Source organism: Diadema setosum, chromosome 20 (assembly GCF_964275005.1).
Source record: "Diadema setosum chromosome 20, eeDiaSeto1, whole genome shotgun sequence".
NCBI classification, from domain to species: Eukaryota; Metazoa; Echinodermata; class Echinoidea; order Diadematoida; family Diadematidae; genus Diadema; species Diadema setosum.
The window spans coordinates 9,524,714-9,536,889 of NC_092704.1; the positions used below are offsets into that span (position 1 = coordinate 9,524,714).

Here is a 12,176-nt window from a genome sequence, read left to right on the forward strand (position 1 = left end):
CCCGCCCAAATCAGGCCCTGACTGGCTCCGTTTCCATGGCAAACGAGTTCCCCCTCCATTATCTTTGTCTTTGATGTGACCATATGTATATAATACAAATAAAGAATGTTTATGAGTGCAATGGAGAGAATATTTCATGAGGTGAAAGATGAAATGATCCATTCAACGAGGTGCAGCCGAGTTTGAATGGATCAAACTTTCATCTTTCACCGAATGAAATATTCTGTCCATTGCACGAATGAAAAACATTTATTATTTGTTTTATACAACGCCTAAAATAGATCCTTGTGATATTTTGATGTTTTATTAATTTAGAAACAAGAGAGAATCTGAGATCCCGAGAGTGCTCACTGAGAGCTTTATGCTAGCGCGCTGTCGGATCTACACACTGCAAACGCAAGCGTTTTACGCGCGTGCGGTGCCGGGCTCTCAGCGAGCGTGCAATGCTATGGAGCAAATCGTATGGATCCAGAATTGAACCGCAAATGGTACGGATGATGGCGTCATAGTGAAATGGGCCGAATGATCAATGTCAAACAACAAATCAAATGACAAGGATCTCTTCAGGCGTTATATAAATATTATGATACATACATACATACATACACACATAAATACAAACATACATACATACATACATACATACATACATAATACACAATACATGTGAGGTAAAATGATGACGAAGGATGCCACCGGTTGAGATAGGGAGAATAGTTTATTTAGAGTACAGAATAACTCAAGTCAATTAAATTTGATTCAACTTTATTTTTACATAATGGGGTCCTCTGTGGGTGTGGTCTTTTACCGTCTTCCGCTGATCCAAAGGGTACACAATGTTAAGTGGTGGAATTCTTGCTGGGTGTGGTACCAGGGTCCATATGGGGGGGGGGGGGGGAATGAATTCAATGTAACCAGAATCAGATTGCATAATGTGTTAGCAAATTGTTAATTGCTGATGGTAATAGTATTAGGTAGTAACTACAGATTTCAGAACGATGTAGTTGCACAGCTTAATTAGCTACTTTTCGTATGCGTACAAATTATGTATGTATTATAATTTATATAAGTATACATATGAATATGAGTGAGTATATGCGTGCGTATGTGTTTTTTTTTTTAATACTGTCTTTATAGGTACATGACGAAAGTCTACTCACTAAAACTGCAAGGGGTTAAACTTGTCTAAATGTTCATTTTTCAAACTCAAAGTATGGTTTACTGCAGGACGATGCTATATGTTGGTATGATACCAGAGATGCAATGGGCAAGCGCCTCTAGCGGCGATGAAATTTGAGAAGGATTTCGGTCTCTGGCTTGGTGACGATCTTATAGATGGGCAGCGAGTCTTTGACCAGGCTGACGCTGAACCGACGGAAGACTCGTGCCGCAGTTAGTCGGAGCACCTCCATGGCGAATTGCTGCCCGATGCAGTTCCGTTGTCCAGCCGAAAATGGGACGAAAGCGAAGGGGTCTCGCTTCTCGACGTTGGCCCTCTCGAAGCGGTCAGGTTTGAAGTCCATGTGGTCGTCACCCCACACATCTGGATTGTGGTGGATCTGGTAGCTGTGCACCATTACTTCGGTCCCCGTGGGAATGGTGAATCCATTCACCTTAAGCGGTTCTTTGAGTACGCGGAAGGGCGGGACGTGTACACCCTAATCGATTCTCGAAGGCATTGAGTCGTATAGGTAAGTTCGTTGAGGTCATTGCTGGCAAAATGAATGTATAGGAAAAGGAACAGATCGGTTAATTCAGTTTTAAAACAATTATCAGAACAGATACTTAAATAAATAAGTAAATGGTTCAAGAAGAGCGACAGAATAAGATAAGATAAAATCTAAGAAACATTAGTGATCAAACGTGTTTTTTTTTCCCTAAACCCCTTTTACACTTACGCAGATCGCGTAACAGATCACACCGGATTCAGCTTCAACTACACTGTATGTTGTCTCCACCTTGACCGTGTAAATACCGGGAGGCATCCGGCGTGATTCTTGGCGTACTGACATGTCCGTGGAAAAAACAAAAAACAAAAAACAAAAAACAAAAAACGAAGTACTAGTACCGAAGTACTAGTATCCGAGCCACTCCGTCGACACCGGGGGTCTGTATTTATAACATCGACTTGAAATTCTCTGTATTTTAACAATACGAGTGAATAATGACAGTGTAACTGTCATGTGGAGGACAATGATGTACGTACCTTTCACCATTTACATGAAGACAAGAGGCGTGCCAAGATGCCTTCGGTAAGATGCGGAAGAAGTCGAAGGGCACACAAAAAAAAAAACAACCCACCAACAACAACACATCCACATTCGAATGTATTCGGCAGCTATACACGATACACGGTACACGGTACCTTTAAATCAAGGAAGGTTTCTTCAGCAGTGAACTCCGCAATGAAAACTTCCCCGGCAGGTGCGTCAAGGATCATGTCAGACGGACGCTCGGTGTTTATCTGGTAATGCAAGAGATGGCAAGGATGATCCCTGACTGATAGTCCGGGATGATTTAGATGCTATCCGTGAAAGTGTAAAGTGGTTGCAGTCACGTAACATGGGTTTTAATGTAATCGCGAATTATGATGATTATTTGCCATTTACTGTAAAGATTCACGGGATTAAAAATAACAAATGCACTGTTTCTTTTTGTTTGGATAGTGAACGGACGTGCAGCCTCTTTATTTGTCACCTCTGATTTCAGAGGGAAGACGAATAGGGCAATATGAGATAAAACCTTATTCAGATATACACGTTTACTGCCACATTCTTGTGCACTTTTGTGGAAGGAAGATTGAATACACGGAAATAGAATATTTCAGTCATGTAAACCATGCTATGCCTTTGAGCCTCTCACACTTACTATGTCACGTTGTCGTCATCTCGGCCCGCAAACACTCGGTCGATCTCCTCCTGAACCCGGGCTTGTTCCTCGGGATGTTTGGCCATAACGCGGAAGAACCATGTGAGGGCGCTCGATGAGGTGTCTGCTCCAGCAAGGATGAACAAGTTGACCTGATACAATAGAAACAGTTTGCAGATCCACAAGTTGAATTTTGTTGTCATTGATACGTTTATCTAATGTCATGATTGTGGAAGATGGTTGGTCGAAAAAAGGATAAATATCGAACTTCGTACCCAAATTTGACGCACTAAGAGATTAAAAAAAAAAAAAACTTTTATACTATTTCTGCGTTGCTTTATCCTAATTCCTCAAACACAGTATACAAAGACGTCTATACATTGCATTCTCTTGTTCAATAACTTCGATTTCTTTATCAGAAACTTATCTCATTTCTTCTAATCTTTTTCATACAAGAATGTAATACAAAGTCAACTGACGAAAGTTATCGAATAGTAATGTGTGAATTTACTGGTTGAATACTTGGAAATACGAAAATGACTGACTTAAATGTTTAGCTTTGTTTTTCTTGATAACACAAAATGAAGACGACCCGGTGTCATCATGCACGTTACAATTTAAGGTTTTTCGTACCGGCTGTTCAAGAAACAACTTAAACATATCATACATAAATGTGATAGAAATGCAGGAGACCACTATCAAAAGCAGGTGACTGACAACGACAATGACCTTAGAATAACACTATTTTCTTCCTGCGATACGTTGATATTGAAACAAGAAGCCACATCATGCTTTACAATTACGTTCCTGTTTTATTATTTGATTTATTTATTATATTTATTATATCTATTATTATTTCATTTATTGATCTTTTATATTCCAAGTTTGGGAAGGAGGGATCTGATTTACCTCATCTTTGATCTCCTTGTCACTCAGACCTTCTCCATCTGAATCTCGAGACAACAGCAACGTGTCGAGGAAATCCAGCACATTCTCTTGGGGCTTCATACAGTGATTAAAGAGGATTAGACAACCACAAGCAAAAATAGTAATACCTTGGTCAAGGCTCGACCCACTGATTCACATACTCTCACATAACATGAATTAGCATGCTAGGACCTAACAATGACAAAAGTTGGAGCATTCAAACGGGATTTCCACCATCGAGCATGACTGTCTATTGTGTAATTGTCATGAAGTTCAACATGGTCAACAAGTCATCAGCAAGCACTTTAGTCATTACGGAGATAAGAATTGATTTGAAAAACGATTTTTTTTTCCCCCAAAGCTTTTTATGGAACACGATAGAACAATTTAAATATAACACATGGGGACAAAAACAACGCAGCATAACAAGTATGTGGCAAATCAGTTATGAAGTGTGCATGATAAATCATATTTGTAGACATATCTGAGGAGGGAATCACAATCAGCTCCCTTCCCTCCTTTTTTTGAATCACCCTTGATAACGAATGGCCAGTTATTAATAAAACATGATGTGTATTCTCCTAAGCTTGAATCCATAAAATCACGAATGGGCTTTTTGATCCCCAAAGAATTCCTTTTATGATTAAAGCGATATCATTAATTCATATTCCAGAAAATAATACAACTAGCGCAACTAGCAATAAATTCCACTATCATTTCCAAACATTTCAACGGCAAATTCAAACGAAATACTAAATATGCAGCATTTACTTTTAGCACTCAGATGGACTCGAAGTTTCGTTGCATACCATTTCCGTAATTTCAACATTACAAACTACAGATGAACCCGTACAAGCTGATTTGGCCCGTCAGAAAAAGTCCTCAAAAGTTCGTCAAGAAAGACCAATAGACAAGTTCCTTAACTTACTGTGACGTCACCACTTACTTCTTTTTCCATAGCATACTTTTGTCGCCGTTCCTTGATAATCTGCTCCTGAATACCGTGCATGTAGCGGATACCATCTTTTCATACTTTGTGTTTCGAGGACAGTCGAAAGACGAAGTCGTGCAACATCAGAGGGGTGTACATTCTGATGGATTCGTCGTTCATTTGTGAAGTTTTCATTGAAATATAGGCAAAAAGAACATTACACGTGTGAATAATGAATGCATTGATAGACAGAAAGCATCACATTTTGGAAACGCTACAATAATATTTCTATGCTTTCATATTGTTGCCGTAGTCATATAGCAGAATTGTTAGCAATAAAAACGCTGCTAGTGACTGTCAGAGATGTTCTAGACGAGATACGAACAGATGGATAACATATTGGTCGCATAATGGGCGATGCATATATTTTTCCAGTAGAATATTCTGTTTCACCGGAATTAAGGTCAAAATGAAGATGCTGTGTTAATAATGGTAATATTAAGGTCTTTTTAAAAATCCAGGGTAGCCTCTTCATTGTTTTTCACTTGCTGCTCTACTAGAGGGCCCTGACATTATCATAACCCTAGCATTGCCAGGTACCCGTTCTGACAAATGGATAGAGAGGGTCATGGTGGGTAAAAAAAATCTTGTCCAAGGACGTAAGCCCTGGGCGGCAACCGAACTCTCCATGGTCCTCCGATTGGAAGTCGTGATTCTTATCCACTGTGGAAATTAAAAAAAAATGTGAGAGCATGACATCATGAACTTAGTGATTTAAATACTCATAATGACTGATCGAGAAGTGTTTTCGAAAAAAACAAACAAACTTCAAATTGGGATAACTTCCTTATTACTTATCCGATTTTGATTATTATTATTATTATTTTTTGCACTGCTCTGCCAGGAGTTCTTTTCTCTTATGAAATTGATGAAATTTTTGAGCGGATGTCTTCTTTAAAGGAGAAAAAGAATGTATAGTGACAGTGAGGAAGCGGGAGAGGGAGCGGGAGGAAAAGGACGAGAAAGTTTAGGTAAAGTATAGTTTTCGTTGATACCTGTATGTGACAACACTATTCAACTGGTCGATGACGTTGATCATGCATGATTCTCGTTCCTGGCAATGAGACATGTACGAGAATGCGCAGCGAAAGATGACGTCACTAGTGAAGTTTGCCACTGTTTTAGAGAGTTGAATGGATTCTCCCGAGTCAGCAGCTTTCGACAGCTTGTTCACTAGGACGTCAGCAGTCTACAGGAACAGAAAGTACATGTATCCCTATTATCAAAAGCGTGTTCTTGCAATTCGTATATTCTAGCATGGTCGTCCCTTTACATGAGCACACGCAGAATCTGATGGACATTGAATGCGCTATTTACCGTTGTTAGTTACTAATGTTGTTATCATTATGACCATCATTATTAGTATTATTATTATCATTATTATTATCAAATTAGATATACAATATTTCTCTAAATCGCTATAGTACAGAGAGTGTGAGTGTGTGTGGCTGGGTGTTCCAGCATGAACACTGCGAAAACAAACCTCATTTATGGTGGCGACGTATCGTTTCAGCATCTGAAAGTGAAAGGATGACGTCATAAGACGACGGTGTCTCTTCCAAATAGTTCCCTCTAGGATTCCAAGGCCCTCTGTCCATTCCTTGAATACCTTGTATTCGTCACCCTTATTGAAAAAAAAATGGATTCAGAATACATTTAGTTCAATGCACATATTTATGAAAAGCAAACAAAAACAATATTGTACCAAGCAGAGAAGCTTTAAACTATTCAGAGACAAAGAAGATGAGTAAAGCATGATATTGCATATAGGACCTCATGCTAGTATCTTGATACTTAAAGGATAAGTTCACCTTCATAGACATGTAGTTTGAGTGAATGCAGCAATATTAGTAGAACACATCAGTTAGAGTTTGAGGAAAATCGGACAATCCGTTCAAAAGTTATGAATTTTTGAAGTTTCTGCTCAGTCACGGCTAAATGAGAAGACTACTATAGCTTGTGATGTCACATGTGTACAGCGATATAAAGAAAGAATAAAGAAAATTCAACATATTTTCACTTTTCTCGCATAACAAAAGAACACTCGACTTTCTCTCTTTTCAGAAGGCAGGGGGAATAATACTACCCTTAACATACGTCAGTAACAAGTTGAAGAAATGTGCACTTTATTCAAAAAGTATAAAGTTTTGTTATATTCTCTTTTTAATTTCGTTATATCGTTGCACGCATGTGATATCATACATTGTACTAGTCTTCTCATCTAGCAGTGACTGCGCAGATACTTTCAAAATTCATAACTTTGGAACGGATTGTCGGATTTTCCCCAAACTTTAACTGATGTGTTCTACTAATATTATTGCATTCACTCAATCCACATGTATGAAGGTGGACTTGTCCTTTAAATCGAGATACCTTGGCGAAAAACCTCCAAAAACAAATTAATCGGCTTTCGTTTAACCGTGAGAAAAAAGAGTTGTTGCGGGGTTCGAGAAAAAGACTACGACTATCAATCGTAGGGTCCCTGGATCTATAGTCTCGCGGCAGCAGTGGTTTGTGTTTTTCTCAGGTGACGAACGTTAACTTAGTCTTTCGATGGGGTCAAAGTCATCGGTTCTATGTTTGTCGACGTACTATCAAGCATGGTAAAAAGAAGTCCTGATTCAATTCAATATGTTTTTACAGTCGAGCCTATATAATTATATATATACATAAAGTCATCGGTTCCATCGTCATCGGTTATTGGTTTAGTAAGTTTTATGGACAAGCAATGATACAGTTACAGTGTCACAACAAGGGGAAAAAAAGGGTCCCCAAAAAGGCGGAATGTTTTTTTTTTTTTTTTTTTTCAAGTCGGTGAATGAATGTCAGCGGTTTGAGTCTCGGTTAGCGATCGGTCAGCAAATAATATGAAAGTCACCGATCGTCATCGGTTTATGAGATAGCTGTGATACAGTTATAATGTTACAACACGTCAAACTTTAGGGAGAATAAAAGGGTCCCAAAAAGGTGTGTGTGTGTGTTTTTGGTGTTTTTTTTTTTCAAGTGAAAAAGAATGTCAGCGGTTGGAGTCCGGTTAGCGGTCGGGTTTATGAAATAGCTGTGTGTTACAACACGTCAAACTTTAGGGAGAATAAAAGGGTCCCAAAAAGGTGTGTGTGTGTGGTTTTTTTTGTTTTTGTTTTTTTTTTTCAAGTGGAAAAGAATGTCAGCGGTTGGAGTCCGGTTGGCGATCGATCGGTCTGCAAATAATATGAAAGTCAGAAGATGTGATTGATTATACACTCAGCAAAAAAAAAAAAAAAAGAAAAAAAAAGAGAAAGTTAACACTTTTTCGAGTTTATATTTCTCATTGGAGATTAAAATAAAAATCAGTGTATCATATACCATATTGAAGGTAATTTAATAGGGTGTCAACCTAGTAGGTTAATACAAAAGGAAACTTTACGCATGAATGAACACATTCGTTTTTGTCCTCCAAAGCACACACAAAAAAAGAAAAATTGCAGAAATTGGCATTTTGTTAGTCATTTGCAAATGCCCTTAGGTTATATACTTAAAGATAGCAATGATAATAAAAGATCAATTTAACACTATGAGAGACATGAATGAAATAGCAAATTCAAGTCGTAGTTCTCTTTTATCTCTATATCCTCAAACAAAGACAAACTGGGAAACTTTAGGGGGAATCAGAATTGTCGGGCAACTAAAACTTCATATGACATAAAAAGTAAGCCGCAAATGCGGAAAAAATGGTGAGAATTTCTTAATTTCATGTCTGAATCTAGGAATTTAAAAACTCATGGGACAAATTAAAGAACCAAATATTATTTTCAGTTTTCCCAATTTGAAATAACATGTCAAATTTCTACCGTTTTTGTTGGTATTGCTTTTTTTCTAAACAACGTCAATTGACTTTCGATTTGACATAAGTTTCTTCATTTTTCTCCTGTGCTTTTAACCTTGCTTTATCTGTTGAAGGCTACAGAGGAATCATAGAGATCGTAGTACTATTTTTGCAAATTTACTCGTGTTTCTTACAGTGTTAAATGTGTCTTTTGCTTTCATTGTTATGTGGAAGAGCACTTAGGTACCAACCCATGAATCACAACTTGTTCATTTTTGCAATTTTTACTTTTATGCCTTGTAAAACGAAAACGAATCTGTTCACTCATGCGTATTTTTTTCTTTTTTAGCCAAATATTCTGTAAAAAAATATGAACTTAGATTTTTTTTTCTGATTTTCGGCCACCTTGGTTCTGGATTAATGTTCAGAGACTTACCATTTTGCCGATGGTTGTACTACTCAGGAGTTCCTTGATGCTATCCGGGTGGTTTAACATAACCATCGGCTTCCAGCCAACCCACACCACCAGCAGTCTGCGATACTTCCTCACGGCCTCTTGCTCCCAAACAAATCCCGGCTCGTTGAACCCCGGGTCGCGGATGTTGCCATAGAGCCAGTGTGGCTTTGGCCCGGGAAGATGTCGTCGGATATACGCTAGACGGCGAAGAGTAGCGACCAGTGACAAGAGAAACTGGACAATCTTCAAACCAAAGAAGGATAAAGCAACAGTTCCCAAAATGGTCGTAATGAGCGACATTTTGGCGTCCACGGCCTTTACAAAATGAACATGGAGCAACAGAATTCACGAGCGCTTGTTTTGCTGTGCGTGAATGTATATTGTGTATTATCATCGCATGTATTACAATAATGTGTATATGTGCATGTCTATATATCTGCGAGTGTGTTTTGTCCGTTTCTAGACCGCACCTTTTCATAGAGGTCACTTGTATGTCATCGAGCACTTGGTAAAGTTCAAAGTGCCCTTTCTTGTTTGTGCAAGTCTGAACATAATCATATCTGTTATTTCCCTCTTGGAGAAAAATGCTCTGCACTTTGAAAAAAAAAAAGGAAAAGCAATAGCAAACCAACAACACACATATATTCTGTCCATTATGTTTTCCCGTTTTTGTCTGATAAGTGAACGTCAATTGAATGAATGAGATTAAACATAACCAAATGGCAAACATAGCAGGCTGTCCAATCAGAACATTTTGGTATGTTTATGTTGGTAGTCATGCCACGGGAAAGCAAATTTATATTACGCACAGTCCAATACAGAAATAAAGAAAGAAACTATTCCTACGGAACTACCAATAAGGATGACAGTTTCTTCATTAGCTTTATATGACAGTTGACATAAAATGTTAAGTTTTATTTCAAACAGATTGTTATTTCCCTCAAATGATGTTTAGAAAAAAAAACATGATACATAGCAACAGCAACTGCTGCAACTGCTATAGGCCTTTTATACAGTAACGTTTTCCGTTCGATTCAAAAATTTGAAGTGTTCCCATAATTCAAACAACTTCCATTAGGCCCCGATTATAGAGACAGAAAAGGAGTATTCAATATCATTACATCTGAGCTACTAGAAGCGTCATATAGTAACAGAGGCAGAAAATTCACATGTAAAAGCTGTGAGAAAATTAAAGGGAAGGTAAACCCAAAGAGCAATGTGGATTGAGTGAAAGCAGCAACATTAGTAGAACACATCAGTGAAAGTTTGAAGAAAATTGGACAATCGATGCAAAAGTTATGAATTTTTAAAGTTTTGGTGTTGGAACCGCTGGATGAGGAGACTACTAGAGGTTATGACGTATGAGTGGACTACAATATCAAGAAAATATAAAGAAAATACTACAAAAATCAATTTTTCATGAAAATTACAAATTCCATCAACTTGATATTGACATATGTTAAGGATAGCAATTATTCCCCCTGCTTTCTGAAAGCGGTTGGTCCACTGCTTTTTCATAATTCTAGAAAAGTGAATTTTTGTTGAAACGCATGAATTTCCATATGAAGAGTTTGTTTGCAAAAACCGATAAGTCCATTTTTGAAGATTTTGAAGTACGGTCTCTGTCATAAAGTACAAAATAATACCTTTTAAATGATATATTGGTCACTACATATAAAGGTATATTTTTGAAGTTATGTTCAAAAGAAGCAAAAAAATTTCTTATTATTCTCCTTATTTTTCTTGACCTTTCATTGCAAATATCTCCATTTGACAAATATGGACTTATCGGTTTTTGCAAACAAACTCTTCATATATATATATCAACGTAGGCGATCCTCCATAGACGCAGTACTCGCACTGGTAAATGCACTGTATCAACATACAGACACTTTGGGGTGTTATGCAATGGCAGCTCACGTGAACTTTTCCGCTTTTAATACGATGTATAATAAATTGATTTTTTTTTTTTTTAATAATTGAATGTGAACCATCTTTGATTGGCACACTGGTACTCTTCAGGGTCAGGTACTGTCACCAAATCTATTCATATTGTATACAAATTTCTGTCTTATCAAGGCATCTGAAGGACGGCAAAAATTTGAGTCGAATAAACTCGTGCTTTATTAGCCAAAAATGAGTCACCAATTTGTTTCTTCATTTCTTTAAATCTATATATGTATATAATATATATATATATAATATATATATATATAGTATATATATATATATATATATATATATATATATATGAAGAGTTTGTTTGCAAAAACCGATGAGTCCATATTTGTCAAAGGGAGATATTTGCGATTAAAGTACAAGAAAAATAAAGAGAATAATAAGAAAATTTTTGCTTCTTTTGACCATAACTTCAAAAATATACCTTTATATATAGTGACTAATATATCATTTAAAAGGTATTATTTTGTACTTCATGACAGAGACCGTACTTCAAAATCTTCAAAAATGGACTTATCGGTTTTTGCAAACAAATTCTTCATATATACATATATATATATATGTATATATATATAATATATATATAATATATATATAATATATATATATATATATATATATATATATATATAGTAGTGGCGTACCGTGGGTCAAGACATTGGGGGGGGGGCACCTCATGGCAGCAACATCAGAATTGCATAACGTAACAATAAATGCGAGCGAGCGGAGCGAGCGAGCTTGAAAATTTTGACATTTTTACAGTCCCCAAACTGCCGTTTGTAGCTATATATGATAATATATGTATATATATATATATATATATATATATATACATATATACATATATATATATATATATATATATATATTTGCTTTGGAAATATACATATATACATATATATATATATATATTTGCTTTGGAAATTAAGGGGGTTGCACCGGGCGCAACTGCTGGCAGTTGCTGGCAGTAACATCACGAGAATGGCATAACGATTAAATGCGAGCGAGCGAAGCGAGCGAGCTTGAAAATTTTGACATTTTACAGTCCCCAAACTGCCGTTTGTATAGCTATATTTTTTCGCTTTGGAAATTCAGGGGGGGGGGGGGCACCGGGTGCATCTGCTGGCAATTACTGGCAGTAATATCAGGAGAATGGCATGTAACGGTTA

The 12,176-nt window shown here is 37.1% G+C and overlaps 1 protein-coding gene across 1 annotated transcript; it reads right to left on the minus strand.

The window, feature by feature from the left end:
* Positions 1-1,277: 1,277 nt before the first annotated feature.
* On the minus strand, positions 1,278-9,348 carry LOC140244074 (ultra-long-chain fatty acid omega-hydroxylase-like). The gene is made up of 6 exons (XM_072323724.1): positions 9,028-9,348; positions 6,270-6,410; positions 4,742-4,789; positions 3,778-3,870; positions 2,877-3,020; positions 1,278-1,658 (listed from the first exon to the last, which is right to left on the minus strand). Exons 1-6 carry the CDS (start codon positions 9,346-9,348, stop codon positions 1,278-1,280), a joined length of 1,128 nt encoding a protein of 375 aa, XP_072179825.1.
* Positions 9,349-12,176: the final 2,828 nt, after the last annotated feature.